We start from the raw sequence: 18402 nt of genomic DNA, 5'->3' as shown, positions 1-18402 counted from the left end.
GCACATTATACAAAAGTGAACGTGCTATTATTTTTTTTCTTTTTATTACGTCTACAATCTTCTGTGCTTCCTGACAACTGTTTAAAAAAAGACACTAGTTTAAAATTTATAATATTATTTTTAATTTATAATATTGTACAAACGCCAAATTGATTCCGTCATTCTTTTATGATACTCAAAAACCAATTCGCTGCTCCAAAAGAAATAATTAAAATACACTTTTAATTATTCTATGCTATACTACTTAATAATTTAGTCTCTGCTTTTTCATAATAACTATCCAAATTAATGAATTAATCTTTCAGACAAATCAAAAATATTTATTAACTAGATTCAAGCCGCAGACCCGAAAACGCTACCAAGAGGAAGAATAAGCATCCCAACGGCTATGCTCGTTGATATAGTTAAAAAACGCTGATTTAATCAAATAGTAATAACATCTGAATTTTTACATGTTTCATAACACATCGATTGTACAAAGTAAAGCAGCAATTTGACATAGATAGTATACATCATATGAATATGTCTTTTAGAAAGCATGGATTAACTAGCTGTCTCTAGGAGCAGGCATTATCCTAAACCTTTCTTCAGATGTTTGGTTGACCCCACTAAATCTCTCTTCTGCAAGAAGGGACTGTAAATCACTGCCATTTGCCAAACTGTTAAACTCAACTGCTTTAGACGGCAATGTCGGATAACGCCGTTGGCAAAATGTCATTAACCTCTTCACGGATTGCAGGTACTTGCGAGTGGTCTCGTCATTCATGATGTGAGCAACACTGTTAGTGTAGATCTTTTCACGGGCAGATCTTTCATGAATACCAACCATAGTGACTCCAATAGGCCAGGGTGCATTCCCGATGGCCAGCTTGATGTAATGGTCCATTGCAGCCAGATAATCTCGCTTCATACAGCATTCAACCACCACCAACAGCGCCTGTCGAATGTCATCAGGAAGAACCTGAAAATAGAACACACCGCATCCATTCCATTAGTTAATTACTTCATAATATATGTAAAACTGACTCATGCTTATCAACAAAAATTTATGATTGCTGTTCAATCAATATGCATTACTTAAACATTATGTACTGGTAAGAAAAGGAACGTAGACCTCAAAAAGATATGCTAAATATTCAACGGTTATAGCCATATTCAGTAAATCCTTTTATTCTCTAGTGCAACGGAGAACCGATAGAGGAGACCGCATACTATCTATATCCTTCTAGAAAGGACACAAGCATTGGAAAGTGAAAGTCAATTATATCTCACACTTGCCCTGTCAATATTGGGTGCTTCGTAAACTTGCACTGTGCAAAATGACAAACAATATTGCTTCCAAAACTTGTTAGCCCCAAGATGAATGCCGAAAAACAGAAATTTTGTTTAGGCCTCTTAGAATAAATAGTCTTAAATAGAATTTTTTGTAAAGGTGTTGTGTTTTATGATATACCTAGTTCCTAGATATATCTTTTCATATTTTCTACTCTTCCCTCTCATACATTGTATCTTATGTATCCCAAGTTATTATAATATGAATTTCTAAAGGAGAAAAGTCACTCTCTCAAATTTACTCTAATTCCTTTGTATTTATCTAAAGTTGGCATCAGAGTGGATCAATCACGCTTTGCCTTTGTCTGCTTATCAAAGGAATTGTCATTTAGTCACCCACCTTCCACCACTGCCGTTTCTCTCTCTTGAAACCCTAGGTTGCCTTTTGTTCTTTCTCCGTGGACTATGCCCCTGCCTCTACTTGTTCAACACGTCTTCAAGGACTATGTCTTCTTTTTCCAAGCCCCATCCATAACTTTAGAGAAATTAAATCAAAAATCTACTTATCTCAGTTTGCCTTTGGTTCCTTGGCCAAGGTTTCCACGATCATTTAGGAGATGGGAATTCAGTACCACTAGATCAAATTCAACAGTGGAAGAAAATTGATAAAATTGTTTTCCAGCTTTGCTCTCCACTTTGGCAATCAGTAGAGCCTAATACTTTGAGCGCTCTTAGATCCTTCAAAACGTGTAATTCCTTTGGAAAAAAGGCCCACAATATTTTCAAAGACGGTATCCAGCTAATAGATCCGGGAACATTATGATGGAATCGCCTCCCAATAGATCCAGGAAACTTTTACCGTGTGATTTTGCTGAGGTTTCTTCCCTTGGTTATATATTATATACCTTAATCTAAAGATGTTTCTGCGCCCTGCAGCTAATCAAAAGTCTATGATTCGTGTACACTGTTACTTACAAGACAACTTATCATTTTTAGGATCAGATTAAGCATCACCCTATACAATGACTAAGATTACGCACGATATCATATTTTTCAGAACTAACCATATTATAATCAAGCTAAAAGGTTTGGCTAAACTATGACCGTTAAAGTTTCACAACATGATTGCTGAGAGAAGGGAGGCGTGGGATAATAAACTGATATGCAGTTTCGTTAACATTTTTTATCTACGAATTTTGTACCTCGGCATGAATAACTACACCTACACAACCAATTTTTGTACCACATTACCTCTCCAAATTTCAAGTTTTCAACAATAACAAACATCCTTAAGTTGGCTACATTAATCTATCAAGCTGGTTAGATTACTCCTTGGAGAATGTTTGGATCAGATTATTTTGGGGAAAATAAATTTTTCTCGTATGAGCTTCTTTGAAAAAAATACTTTTGGAGAAAAAATATAGACTATTTCCTTAAAAAAAGCTGTTCAAACATGCACCAAATATGCTTATAATTGATACATAAAAGATTTATCAATTCTAAGAAGTAATGAACTATATTTATTGTCCACTACTTGGCACCCCAAGCAGCCAAATTCATCACGAAATCTCCAAAATTATTATGATGTACAGTGATGTGATGATGTCCAGAAAATGAAAGAAGATGGTGAAATTAAATTAAATTGGTAGACAAAACATAAATAATTAGTTCAAAATTAACAGTGTATGAAGTAGGAAATCTAAAGAATAAAGAAAGAATGTAATGCAGGAAAAAGAAGAGCTCTGTAAGATGTGAGAGAAAGAATTCAAACAGAGGCAACTGTCACACAGCAACCTTAACTGCAGTTACTCCTCGCCAGTCTAATAGCAGCCTAGAGGGGTTGATATCCCTAATAGACTATAACTATGATCTAACTTGTGCCTATAATGTTAGATACAGTCTTCATCTTACAAGCCAAATTTTGTGATGATGAATTAGGTACCCGACCCAATTTAAGAAGAGAGTGGAACGATCAAGGAAGAAGAGTGTATAATCCTATTATGTTTCTGGAGCTAAAAAGACAATAGAAAATAGGGGAGAAATCAGAATTTTACCCAAAATAAAATCTTAACATTGTTTCAGATTAAAAATTGGGGATTTGAAACCTACACCACCAAAACATAGCTCACAAAAATATGCTATTTGAGCCATTATTTGAATCCTTTAGCAGCCTAGGGCCACTACTCCATTGTAGCGCCACTGCTACTGTGCAGAATCACACACATACCCTCGGAATGGCATTACACTCCTACCAGTCATACAGTCCAACCAATACAAAATCATAGTAGAAAAGATAATACCACCATGCTCTCGCCTACACCTAAGTTAAATGTATATACTTCACCGAAGACATGATGACAATAGCATACTTTCGGTCTCTCTTCATTGAAACTATACTTCAGAAAGTTCTATTTAGTGGATTTATTCTGCCATACATTTAACAATTAACAATATCATCCAATCACAAAACGATGACCAATTACACAAGGATCGCCAGTCAACAAAATCCAAAGCATACAAAAGCCATGAAGAGAGAAAACTCACCTTCTTCCTACAAAACTTGAACAGCGGATTCAAGTAACGCGCACACTGCTTAAACGTAGCAACCATGGACTTCCCCTTAGCCGTGCGCTTCTCCGACTCAGGCTTCTCGTGCAACTCCTGCTTCCACTCGTTCAGGAGCTTCTTAAAAAACACCAGAATCTTATCCTCGTCGCACAGCTCCTCAAAATTCGCCTTCATACGCTTCAAATCTTTATCGGCATCGGCACCGCTAGAGCCTCCCTCGCTCAAGTCGTCGTCACCACCTCCACCCTCTCGGTCCTCGGTGGCACCGTCGTCGGGCTTCTGGCGCTTCCTCTCGCCCATGATCCCGGTCTTCTGGCGCTTCCGGAGCTCAGCGATGTCGCGCAGGAAGTCGTTGGTCTGCCCCTCGGTCATGTCGCTGTCCACCTCAAACACGCCAGCCTTCAGAACGTGCTTCAGGCGGTCCAGCCGGGCATCGTCGTCCTCCCCGAAGAGCGTGACCGGTTGCTTCAAGAAGCGGAGGCGGCGGATGACCTCAGGTTTCGGGAGGACGAGGTTGTCGATGTTTTGTTCGTCAGTAAGGGAGGTGGAGGCGGCAGCGACGGCAGATGAGGATGATGCGGAGGCGGTGTTCGAGGAGGTGGGGGCGGCGGTAGCGGGGTCGGAGGACGTTGCTTGGCGCTTTTGCGACTTCGCTTCCAATTCGCGCTTCTCTTGCTCGCGGAGTTTTTGGATTTCCTTCTGTTGGATCTCGGAGCGCTTGAAGAATCTCTTGCCGCCGGTGTCTTGCGCCAGAGATTGACGCTTCTTTAGAAGCTCTTGCTTCAGAAGATCCATCTAGGGTTTGCGACGCGGTGGTGAAGAGTCTGGTTATTTCAATTTAATCCTTCGGATTAAAATTGAAAACTCCTACAGGAGAACCCGACCAACTTTAATGCCGCCGTTTCCGTAGTAAATTATTTAGAGATTTGAAAATTCTATTATATTCTCCATATATTACGAAATATTTTCAAAATATTTATATATAATATCTTATGTTACAATGTATTGTTTTTTTATAATTTTTTAAATATTATAAGGAGATGAAAAAAAAAACTAAAGGTAGATTTTTCTTAATAGTAATTATTTTTAAAATATAATAATATAATATATTACAAGGAGATGAAAAAAAAAAACTAAAGGTAGATTTTTTTTATTGAAATAAAATACATATAAGTAAGAAGAAGAGTAGTTCATCCATTACAATGAATGAAGAATTATATGAATTTAATCTTGAGGAAGACTAAGCATGGTCTCTTTTTATATTGAAATTTAAGAAAAAAATTAAAGAAGTTGTGATATGATAATTAAGGAAATTCAAGAGAAATTTAAAGAAGTTAGACTAAAAAAAGGTACAAAATTTAAAAGACAAAGAAAAAAAAAATTAGATGCTTTGATTGAATGAAAGAAATTTTAACATTATAAATAGATGATTATAACGAGGAAGAGATAGATCTTTTTTATCTTAATTGTATTAAGCATAATTATTATAAAATTATTTTTATTTATGGTACTAATAGAAATGAGAGTTGTGTTAAAAGGGGTCACTTGGCCTGGTCGGGTCCGGTCCACCCTTGGTTGGTCATTTAGTGAGTTAATCTAATCCGATTCAGAATTAGAAAAACTTGAATTCGGCCCGATCCACCACGGATTGGTTCACTAGCTCACTTAATTACAATTTTTTTAAATAAAGAAAAATTGCAAATTTTCTATAATTCAAATCTAAACAAATTTCACTTCTAAAATTCACTCACAAAATGGGTGTTTAAATAATATTGAAAATAGGAAAATTAAATAATTTTTTCAAGCAAAAATAAATAAATATTAAAATAAAAATTAAACTTTAATAAAATAAAACAAGGTAGGTGGGTTGGTGGGCCAACTCGACCCACCATGGGTTCAACCCGCATGAGCCGGGTTTAAATGAGCTGAGTTGAAATCTGACCCGCATAAAAGAAACACAATTTTTTCAAACCCAACCCGACCCGAACCCATAGTGGGTCAGGTTGGCCCGCAGGTTGTAACCCATTTTGACAACTCTATAGAAATGTAGAAGTTAAGCTACCACAAAAGGTTAGTCCGTTATCACTCACCTTAAGCTAGGGAAAAATCCTTGGGCTAAGACCTCCTGCTATTCTCACGACATGTCTCACCCTTTTCTGCACGAGAATGGGTGGCCATTAGAATGTCAGGATGAACTCCAAGACTAAGCTTCCCATATTCATATATATAACACTTGAAACCATCACTGAGAAATTCCTCCTTAGAATTCTCTTCCACACCATTTGGAACCATATACTTTACTTTGATACTCATACAATACTCAAACACAACCATACATCATCCACAAATGAATCAATTACATTTCTCAAACTAGTAAAAAACAAAGAAGAAAATAGTACGTCATAACCTGGACCAGTCGCTCAGCGCACACACTCGTTGAGCGACCACAGAGTTCTCTCGCACAACGACCCAACTTCATTGTGCGAATAAAACTATTAGTTGTGCTAGACCCCAACCTCTTGCTCAATGACTATGCTCGTTGTACGAATACTAGGATAGTGTGCCAGATTCTATAACCACTTGTTGAGCGACTCCATCGCTCAATGAGTCTGCATAATTCTACAACACGAATCTGCGTAATTTCCCAATCTACCCAAAATTACTAATTTTAAAGATTTTCCCAACTTCTAATCCTCCTAGATTGTGTAATATACCTAATTATACTTAATTAAAGGTGTCTATACCTTTCTAACCTCATTCTAAATTGTTTACTAACTAAATCACACTTCAAAACTTACAAATCATCAACCTATGAACCCAAATCATGTTCTACCACTTTTGGCACAATTTTAAGTAATTTAGGGACTCAAGCAAGTCCTATTTGACTTACCAAAACTCTTCAAACTAATCGTTTGCACACAGAACCCCAAACTCAGGTTTTCACTAACTCTCTTCCTTTAATTTGAGTTCTGCACTAATTAGAACTCTACCTCATCACCACCACACACACTCAACTCAGATTCCCACCAATTTAGATACTTAAACATCACCTTAAACAACTCACAACCAATCTCAACTGCAAGGAATTAACTCAACAACCATTTCTCACCATTTCAATACTCAAAAACTCATTTCTAGACCAAAATAACCTACAACCAACATTAACCATTTTCTATCAACAATTCAATCAACATCAATCACTTCATCAACCCATATTCAACATTCCCACACGCATACAAACCGATTCATAAGGTTATACCACATTCACCATCATACAAAAACATAATTTCACTACTCTACTTCAATATCACTAACACACAATAACATTTTTCATCCAAACAGTTTAAAACTCACATACTATTAAACTTATACCACATACTTTAATTTAGAAACAATTATCTAGCTTCCCTTACCTCTTAAAGAAATTGCCAACTCTGAAACGTTACGCCGATTTCTTGAATCGCAAGAATACCTAGACGAACCTACGAAACACCAAATTGCAAACGGACAGAGCCCTTAGAACTATAGGTGAATCAATAATGTATAGGAGATGCGTGATTACACATGCAACAATAAAAGAATAATCTAAAACAGATTTAGGAAACGAAAGGGAAAAAGAAATTGAAACTTACTTGCTCTATTGAAAAAACTGATCGAGTAGAAATGTAGACATCGTTGTTGTGGTCGATTAGGTACCTCCTAATTGTCAAATAGATAACTCAGTAGTTATAATTTTTAAAAAGAAAGTAGATAATTTAAAAAAAATAATTTCTAAAAGGACTATACATTTTAAAAATAATAAAATTGGTTTATAGAAAAATTATTTATAATAAAACCTTTAATACGTGTAATTGATTTTAAATAATAATTATTCGTCATGTAAATATCAAATTTTCTTTATTTATTTGTCCTCTTAGTTGATAGTTGATGGTTTTTTAACGGAAACTTATTAAACACATGTATCCGTGTTTGCTATATATACTATAATAAAATTAAATGTTATCATATACAATAATAATCAAACACATTTGTTCCTCAACAACAGAACTTTTATAAGATTGACACAAAAGAATTGTCAACTTAAAATGTGTATTTCTAAAAGGATAATAATATTTAGACAACATTTTTATCGTTGTCCTTTCTAAATACACCAACGACTATGGCACAAAAATTTGGTCATGATTTTTCTTATATTGATTTATGTGTTTTGATTGGGAATTTTTTTACATAAAATATCATTTTTTATCTTTTTATAATTTCATAATTCCAACTTTGATACTAAATGTAATCATTATAATCAATTTCAAATTAAAAATATTCTATTTGATATGAAAACATAACCCTGTAATACATTCATGTGAAAAGGTAACTCATGTTTTTAACTAGTAATAAATAGTAATAATAATTACAATAAAATTATACCACTTATATAGTTAAATCATATTTTTTAAAGAATAATGTTTGAACAAAAAATAATATTTAAGGAAAAATAATAATTTCCTAAAATTTTATTAATTTTCTATTCTAATATTTAAAATTATTTTTACCAAAAAATATTTGATTTATAAATATCATTTTATATAATTATTATCATTAAAAATAATTTGATAATATTTATTTTCTATTTATTAAATTATTTTTTAGATCTTAATATTTTAATAACTTTTTTATAATGAGACGAATGTCGGATCTATTTAAATTTATATTTAAAAAAATATTTAAAACAGATTGAGACTATCGGGTTCTCTAAAAAAAGTTGTTACTTATTTTTTTAATCTGTACAATCCAACACCATCTTTTACAAATTTTAATTTCAAACTTAGTCTCATCAATCCTCCAATCCCTTACAAAAAAACAATCCATCGGTTCCCACTCGTATACCCTCCCTCGTGTGAAAAACATCCTAAATTTTTGCTATTGGTAATCTCCCTTGTAACGTACCTGACACTCCTCAATCAGCCACTAGCGAGGGTTTCCGAAGATGACGACGATACGCAGATTCTGCTGCAACGATCTTCTTCGCTTTGCCTCCGTCAATCTTGACCATCTCACGGAAACAGTAAGCGTTTCTTCTACATATCCATTCAATACGATACTAAATTTGATGGTGCCTTGGTTAATTGTTTTTTTGGTTTCAGTTCAACATGTCCTTCTACATGACCTATCTTGCAAGATGGCCAGACTATTTTCATGTTGCTGAAGGTCCTGGAAATCAAATCATGGGTTACAGTGAGTCTTTGCCTTTGCTTTCTCACTCACCCGAATCACTATATGCAATAGCCACCTAGGTTGATTTCATTTTCACAATGAAATATCATACAAAATTGAAGCATGAAAGTGACACAGAGTATGAATTTTAAATAAACTTAAATTAAAAAAAAGAAGTTAAAGTGTAATTTTTTATTTTGTTAGTTTAAGGGTTAGAAGTGTAATTTTTTATTTTTTGTTAGTTTAAGAATGGAGATTTTTATACATAGTTTTTATATTTTTGAACGGAACCGTTTTTATTGTATGTTGTATTGTTATTTTAATCATCTTATCCCATTAATGAGAGGTAGTATTGTATTTTAAATAAAAAAGATAAAAATATTATTTCTGATAAAAATATTATTTTTGATAAAAATATTTTTCCAATAGATTAATTTAACAATGAATGTTGCACTCACTAGCTTATTGGTGGCAGGAATGATTGTTTAAGCACTAGCATGGGTTCAATAATGACAATGTAGTTCATATTTTGCAGTTGTTCTAAAATACGATAATGACAGTTGAGACATGCCTTCTGTTGCTTGCACATGCTAATTCAATATAGTTTATGTCTGCCTTACTAGTCTGAACAATGTACCTAATTATGGATCGAGTCGGATGACAATCGAATGCTAATGCTAGTATTACTTATGTAGTTATGGGTAAAGTAGAGGGGCAAGGAGAGTCTTGGCATGGTCATGTAACTGCAGTAACAGTTGCTCCAGAGTATCGCAGGCAGCAGTTAGCCAAAAAACTTATGAATCTGCTGGAAGACATTAGTGACAATATGTAAGCCATGCATATGTTTGATTTCTTTTAATATTCAAGTTTCTGGAACTTTCCTGGTCCTCTTTGCTCGATCTTATTTGAATTTTCTTTTCCTGGTTGTTTTCTGGTAAATTGTGTGTACTCTGTAATGCATGATGCGTAATCTTTCTCTTGCTCTTGTTGGAACTGCAAGAAATCTACAGGAAATAGCTGCATTTATAGCTTAGGTTCATGTATTTTTTTGGATTCATATACTTAGGAAGTTGCTTGGGTATTTGTTCTTGTTAATATAACATATATTCAATGTGCTTATAAATGTATCTAATAATAATATAAAATATATAAAATATGCCAACATTTAACAAACTTTAGTCCTTCCAAATAACCAAATTTCTACTTATCACTTAAAAGAGGTGGTAATTCAATAGTTAGTTGAATCTTATGCAATGTTGTCTCCTCTCGGGATTGTGGTTGTGGAAATCACAAGAAATGGAGGGCTAGGTGGAAGAAGTGGTTGTAATTTGCCACACTCAAGGTATGTGTTTCTCCCTTTCTTTATGATATCCTAGAGAGAAGGAACTAAACATCTCTAAGTCTAAAAACCTGAGCAAAATTTTGCAAAAGAGTATAAAAAAAATCTTCAATTAAAGGCTCATAAGCAGTCTTAGTTATCTTTTGACCGTACTTTGATGATAGTCAAAGTCCACAGAGAATTGATTCAAGTGCCCCTAATCATATTATTCTCCTACACATGCTCTCCAAAATGTCATCATTTCAATAAGGTTGCTTCCTTAGGAATTTGTCATGTGGCTCCCTCTTCCCTATTAAGTTTGAGATCTGTTTTGTTCATATCCCACTATCCTTTTAATCTAATCCCTCTTAGTCAATTAACACACTTTCTAAATTTAGCAAAATTGGATATTGATTTCTTTGTTATAAGAGGACATGGTATGAGTTGGATGATTGACAAAGAACATGAATCCCATGCCCTTTACTATCTTCGATTAACTCCTTCCGTGTCATGTGCTGCTGCTGCATCGCCAAAGCATTTTCAAGAATGTTTTGGTTATCCAAAATTTTCAAATATAAAAAACTTGTTCCAGGTCTTGAATCCCCTCCCTAAAACTGACTTATGCATATGGGCAAGCATGTTAATTTTTTCAAAAACAAACTGAAAGCAGACACGATTCTGCTTTCTGTACTTTTCATCCAGATATATGGGGACCAAGTCATGTATCTTGACTTCAAACATTGCCAGTTTTATTCATAAATTCTCTTAATGCATTTGGGTGATTTTATAGAAAGAACAATATTAGTTCTGTCAATTTAATTTTTATAATTAGAAAAAAACTCAATTGGGAAAAGGAATTAAAATTCTTCAAAATGACAGTGCTACATAATACCGCTTTTTACATCTCATATTTCTATCAACAGAGGCTATCTTACACCAATCCACTTATCCTCAAACTTTGTTATTTATTGCAAATGTTCCTGTTTTTATTGGGGTATTGTAGTTCTATCTATTGGCAAAGTTTTCCCTTCCATTTTAGTTTCTAAAGAACCACTGTTTCATGTTGCTCGTGTCTTTCAATGCATTTCTTTTGTTCATGATGCTTCTCCAAGTTTTTTATTAGCTTACTGATCACATGTATTTTTTCTCTGATATTCCAGAATTAAAAAGGATAGTGTCATTATTCTCTAGCAAATAAATGTAACCAAAATTCTGTAGATGTCACATTTTCCTCTTCTTCGTTAAACGAGTCCAGCCTTATTCTTCATGTGCTCCTGATAGGATATGTAATGTGTATGTTAGGAGGAATCATATTAAAAAGTAGTTGTTAGTTGAGTTGTTAGGTCGAGTGAGACTTTCTATATATATTTGGGGTTCTTTGTATGCAGGGAGGTTTTTTGGATGTTTGGAGAATTGTTGACGGGATCATTGCCAACTGGTGTGAAGGGAACTCATTTAACTCACAATCACAAGACCTGCTCTTTCCTTTGCTATTGGAGGTGTTAGTCATTTTATGTAGGACCCTCGTGATTACCATAGCAATGTTGTTATACACATTCTTAAATATATCAGAAAGGCTCCCAAATCGGGATTGTTTTGTGAGGATAAGGGAGACCATCAAATCTTTGGATACTATGATTCTAATTGGGTGTGATGTTCTATCACAAACACTCTACTGCTGGATACTATGTATCCATTATTGGAAATTCGATTTCTTGGAAGAGTAAGTAACAAAAATGTTGTTGCTCGATGTCAAAAGCTATATATGGAGTTATGGCTTTAGTTATTTGTGAACTTGTATGGATTAAACAACTCATTCAAGAGTAAAATTTTGTGAAACTTAGCAAACGAAACTATATTGTGATAATAAGGCAGCCATGTTGCCTTTAAGGTTTTTCACGAGAAAACAAAACATACAAATATGAACTGTTATTTTGTTCAAGAGAAGTTGTTATATAAGGAGATTTGTACTAAATTCATTAACTCTAGTGATTAACTTGTAGATGTTTTAACCAAGTCCTTGAGAGGATCCTAAATTCAATTGATTTGTTCCAAGCTTGATGCATATGATATATATGTTTCAGCTCGAGGGGAGTAATAAGATAGTTGTTTATTATCTACTCTGACAGCTTTTATAATGCTTATCTTTGCTGTATCTAGAGAGGTCTATGCTGTATCCTGTTCATTGTTTTCTACCTATTTCAATCTCAAATATATATAAAATATGTGCATCATTGGAGTAACTTGAACCGACGGATTTTCTCCTAAACTTTCAAGTGCATTTACTTTATTGTTTATAACGATGACATAGTCATTGCATGTTATGACAGAATAAAAAAATTCTTAACTGATAAAGCACTAGTACAACCAAAGATCTTCAAAATTTTAAATACTTTTTTCGTTGTAAAGTGACTCAATCAAGGGATGGAATCACTGTTTCCCGAAAAGATGTAAACATTAAACATACTTGGAGCAGAGGTATGTTAGATAATAGACCCATTGATACTCCCATGGATGCAAATCACAAATTGTTACCTAGTCATGGTTAGCCTTATTCAAATCTTGAGAGATATCAAGGTATTGGTTGAAAAGTTCATCTGTTTCAAAGTTACTTGACCTCAAATTTATTTTCAGTTGGACTAGTTAGTCAATATATCCAATGTACAAGAACCCGTGATTTTGTTTTGGATTAACTCCTTCAAGGATTGAACTTTTGTGACATCTAACTGAGAAATCAGTATGTGATAATCAAACAGTCGTTCATATTGCATCCAATGTTTCATGAAAGGACAGATATAGAAATTGATATTCCTTTTCGAGGAAAGGTTCTGAAAAGAAATAATTACTGAACCTGTTATTTCAAGTGATCAACCTGCATCTGTCTTGACAAAAATCTGAGGGGATCTGAAATTCAATATACTTGTTCCGAGCTTGGAACATTCAACTATGTGCTCCAACTCGGGGGACTGTTGGAAACTGCAGTAAATCTATTTGAAATAACTGCATTTAAGCTTAGTTTCTTGTATTTTTAAAATTCATGCACTTAGAAAATTGCACCTGTATTTATTCTCCGTGTAAATACAATATGTAATGAATTCAGATACGACTTTTCCTTTGCTCATTACATCTATAGTTTTGACTGGACTGGATAAGTTATTTTGATTTGCATATTCAATAAGGATTATATATTTATATTTTATATTTTATATTTTGACTTTCCTTTTTCCCATTGCGTGAATAGTTTTTACGTTACTGATAAGTTATTTTTATTTGCAAATTGCATATTTTATAAAAGACAAAATGGAGCAGTGATTGGGTAGTTTTTGGTGTGTGGGGATTGTTCTCTGGGTAATAAGACTCATGGATGGGATATTAGTTGTAGGAGACTAGGCCATCTCCAATGCAAGGGGCCTTACCTAGGTTTTGTTTTACTTAATTGGGTCCTACATTGCCACGTCATTCTAAGCCCTTTGTGCAAACTTTGCTATAAAGCAAGGTTCTTATAAGATCCACATTTTTATAATTTTTTATTTACACTTCAAGTTTTTACAAGTTAAAAATTAATTTATTGCATTTTGTTCAGATTGCAAAATATTTTTAGTCCTAAGACTCAAGATCTTATTTAAGACCCTTTCCATGCCACCTCTACATGCCCCAAAGGAGATTTCTTATAAGACCTAAGTCTTAAACCTAAGACCCTGGCTATGACTTTGTATCGGAAATATCCTTAATGACATTATGTTTGTGTGGATGTCTTGCCTTGTATTAAATAGGATTGTGAATTTTGCAGTGACAAGGCTTACTTTGTTGATCTCTTTGTGAGAGCATCAAATGCGCCAGCCATCAAGATGTATGATAAGGTAATGGTTATGCGAATTTAGTTTTACAACTTAGACCCTCCCTTTCTTTCTTATGTGTTTAATTGTTTTAAAGTGGTTTCTTAGATATATAGAAGGATAGGGAGATCTCTCTGGCTGTTACTTTTATACTCCTTGTTTACTTGTTTTATGTGCTGGTAGGATGGTTCCTAATGCACTTATTTCTCTCTCGCTATATTATTTTTTTCTTTTAACAAATAAAACAATTGAAATAAGGGAATAATAATTGCACACTAAGCTTTTATTTAGTTATAATTATAAAATTAAGGAACCTATCTCCTTTATAATCAAGAATATTAAGATTTATATTCCCATATCATATCTTTGTTATTAGAGCGTATTAAATCTCCTCATATTTACTGTAAATAAATCATTTGTGTTGTCTCAAAAACACACAATTTCAACACAATGTTTTTCTCTTTTTTAGAGTTTAACGTGGTATATCTACAGCCTTTTTCAAAATTTCGTTGGCCTAGTAGACCTAGTATCTCTAGTGGATTCCTTTTTGCAAACCTTTTTCCTAGGTCTGCATTCACTAATTTGGCGCCACATACAAGAATCTTGCGGTTGCACCATGCCAATCTATCAATCATCAACGCATGCCACTCATCCTCGTTTGGTGGTCCGATCCGATCTACTATTCCCTCTCAGCTTATTTTCATTTTCTTTCCAATTTTCAGGAAAAAAAATGTCTACCAACACTATATCAACCTCTAGAACAAGTTTTTCCTTCTTTCCTAACCATACTGTTTTAGTTTACAAATCCCATCTCATTATCACTGTTGAATCCATTCCTACAAAAAATTGAGAACAATGGATAAAAATTGATACTCAACACTAGTAATTCATCTGTTTGTCTATGTCAATCTCCTCTCATTGGTCCTTGGGTCATTGACTCTAGTGCAACTAATCCCGTATAGTAATCGTTCTCTTTTCTCTTCCTTTACTATTGTCATCAATTTTCCTTTTATAACTGTTGCCAATAGTTCACAAACACAAGCTTGCGGCATTAGTACTACATAACCTCCCACATCCCTTGTTGTCTCTGATCTTTATATTCATAATTCTCCATTTAATTTAATAGTTATTACCTGATTGACCCAATCCCATGATACTATCTCTCTCCATCACCATTCGTATGTGCATTGATAATCCTTCAATGATGCTTCTTGCATAATTAGGACATCTTGGGTTGACAAAATTGCAAAAGATGGTGTTAAGTTGCAAATGTTTGTCTACTTTGAATTGTGTAGAAAAAATATTCATTGTTCTTTTGTTGATAGTCTTCATAAATGAGCTTCATCTTCTTTTTCTTTAGTTTACTTCAATATTTGGGATCCTTCTTGTATTGCTACCCTTATGGTTTTGAATATTTTGTTACCTTTATTGATGATTATTATAGATGTCTTTGGATTTGCTTAATGAAGAATCAATAGGAAATGTTTTCTATACTTCAAATTTTTTTATAAGAAATATAAGCACAATTGGTGTATCCTATCCTTCATCAAAATTTGTCCTCGTATTTCTCAACAAAATGGAGTAGTTGAATACAAAACCAAATATCTTATTAAACTACTCGAACACTTCTTTAGTCATCTTCCCTCGTCACTTTTGGGGGAGATGTTGTCCTTATTTTGTTATTGAATGCTATCATTGTCCTTATTGATTTGGCAACCCACTCTATTTTTTTTACGCATTCCCTACATGTTTTTACATAACCTTACACTTGGTTGTGATAAACTTTCTCCCCGATCAATTCAAATGTGTTTGTGGAATTTGGCGTCTTTCTTTGAATCTACTTCATATTACACAACTATTTTATCCTAATAACGACATATATAGTCACTTTTCCACCATCACCAAATTTCCTTCTATCGCCACCAAATGACTCTGCGATAACTTGAGATATTTCTTTAGCACCTCTTCAAGTATATCAACATACCTATTGAAATTCTAGTATGGGATCCATCTTTGACGGTGATATAATGGAGGTCATGTATGATCCTACGTAAATTAAGACCTTTTGATTTCTCAATCAAAACTACATCATCTACATAAAGCATGCATTTAGGGATAGTCTTTTGAATGTCCAAGATTAGATTAAAAAACAAAATTGAGTCATCCACAAAACGTATGCAATTAGGGATTATATTTTGAATGACCGGGCATCCAAAGCTAGATTAAAACGTAGGGGGTTAAGGCTGAGTTTCGAAGTAATCCTATCTCCATAAGAAAGCTTGGTTTTGCCTCTTGAAGTTTTCACTTTTCACCTCTTGTAGATCATACTACGTGTCATGCATAGACCTAATATAAGTCATGCTAAAGTGGGTGATATATATGATTATAGAAGATATATTGATTAATTATATCAATAGATTAGAAATATGATGTCTTGTTTATATCTTGGGATAGGGGATTGCCATCCCATATGTTGGAATAGGGTTTATTTCTTACAGTACTAACTACCTACTTTCTTGGTTGACATCATAGCTTGGTTATGTGATTTATCGGCGCGTGCTACGGTACTATTCTGGGGAAGAAGATGGTTTAGGTATGCTTATAAGTTCTTGGTTTCTATTTTTGGTTCTACTCTGTTTTAACAAAACACATGCTGTTATGTATCCATTATCATTTTATGCTTTGTTTTTAGATATGAGGAAGGCTTTGTCTCGTGATGTTGAAAAGAAGTCCATTATCCCTCTTAAACGGCCAGTGACTCCTGATGAATTGGAGTATGACTAAATGTGCTTTCATGCAGCTCTATTGCACGAGCTTATTGTGTCTTAAAGTTATATAGGCTTAGTATTTATGCTAATTGATTTACATTTGTTTAATCATCCGAGTTCATAACCAGTTACATATTTCAAGATTGAGGTAGTGGGATGTAATCTATTAAAAGCTAATTTTGCTCTACTAGAATTTTGACATATGGTAGAAGTAATCCCTGTTTCTGCTTTGATAGTTTGTCAACTTCAAAGGAATTGATCGTAATAATATTGGAACTTGGAAGGCTTAGTAAAATATAAAATTATTCTAAGATAGTTCAGCTTATAACACGAATAAGATTCGTAGGCCTATACGTTATCAGTCTTTGGTAGTTTTGGTTGGTGCTGCATTTACTCTCTTTTTTTTTTAATGAAATCTCGTATTACCCTTTATGTTATAGTTAAATAACACGTGCACATGTCATTTCATTAGATTAAAACTATCAAATCAAGGAGACTAATTTCATCTGTCTTCTCTCTAGAATTTTTTGACTTTGTGACTTTCTGGTTTTTCCATCTGTACCTGCCTCAAGGGTCCTTTAGGCAGAGTCGGAATCCAATCCATATTTAGAAAGAAAATAATCTACGACTTCTGCTTTTGCTGTTGACACTACTGGATAGTCTCACTCATTCATTCTTGGTTTGAAATAGAATTGATCCATGACCTATACTTTATCTTGATCTATCACATCCTTATCACTTGGGTTATGCTCGACTAGTATATTGATTACGCATTTGCTGATAGTGGATGAAGAATATTAGAAAGACTATTGTGACATTACAATGATCAGGAAATTTCAGGACCTAAAATGCACATTTGTGGGTAATATTCTAATGTAATGCCCTTGCATACACAAACCGATTGAAAAGGAATATATACTATGAATCTATTTGAAGTCAAACTGTTTAGCCTGGCCGTTTGCAGTAGTTGCATTCGTGGGCTTACTGTTCAGGCTTTAGTGCTATTTGTGGGCCATATACAAATCTAGATGCCTACTTGGATTAGGTGATAATTCGAAGCATCAAGATACGTTGTTCATTGTCACAAGCGTAAAAATGATTAAGCTGCCTAAAATAATTTCTTGAAGCTCTTCATATGATAGGTACAGGCAACACTAGGACATCATCCTTTTATGAGCAGTTTATCGGCGAGTAAATACTGGGCACCATCAACCTTTGTGACATTAACTGCAAAACATAGAGTTTGAAGGCAGATATTTAGATTTTCACATGGTGCAACGGAATAACATCGACTAAAATTGTTGTATATTAAAAAAGGTATACCCAGAAAAGACTCATTTAACCTCTTCCGTGCCTTCTTTTTTTCTCAGAAATTAATTGGCGGACCAATCAATTGTATTGCATGTACGATGAACAGGACCCGTGTACTATG

At 34.0% G+C, this 18402-nt stretch overlaps 2 protein-coding genes across 2 annotated transcripts; one reads left to right on the top strand and one right to left on the bottom strand.

Annotated features, from left to right (window-relative positions):
• Window positions 1-401: 401 nt before the first annotated feature.
• On the bottom strand, window positions 402-4741 carry LOC106757960 (pre-mRNA-splicing factor 18). The gene is made up of 2 exons (XM_014640829.2): window positions 3817-4741; window positions 402-961 (listed from the first exon to the last, which is right to left on the bottom strand). Exons 1-2 carry the CDS (start codon window positions 4633-4635, stop codon window positions 548-550), a joined length of 1233 nt encoding a protein of 410 aa, XP_014496315.1. The 5' UTR covers window positions 4636-4741; the 3' UTR covers window positions 402-547.
• Window positions 4742-8612: 3871 nt separating this feature from the next.
• On the top strand, window positions 8613-17201 carry LOC106756747 (N-terminal acetyltransferase B complex catalytic subunit NAA20). Its single transcript, XM_014639306.2, has 6 exons — window positions 8613-8899; window positions 8979-9069; window positions 9744-9876; window positions 14157-14226; window positions 16735-16795; window positions 16895-17201. The coding sequence occupies exons 1-6, from the start codon at window positions 8822-8824 to the stop codon at window positions 16984-16986; spliced, it is 525 nt and encodes a 174-aa protein (XP_014494792.1). The 5' UTR covers window positions 8613-8821; the 3' UTR covers window positions 16987-17201.
• Window positions 17202-18402: the final 1201 nt, after the last annotated feature.

Source organism: Vigna radiata, chromosome 3 (genome assembly GCF_000741045.1).
Source record: "Vigna radiata var. radiata cultivar VC1973A chromosome 3, Vradiata_ver6, whole genome shotgun sequence".
NCBI lineage: Eukaryota > Viridiplantae > Streptophyta > Magnoliopsida > Fabales > Fabaceae > Vigna > Vigna radiata.
Note: the sequence above shows the minus strand (reverse complement) of the source record. Positions and strands in the feature narration are given on the sequence as shown.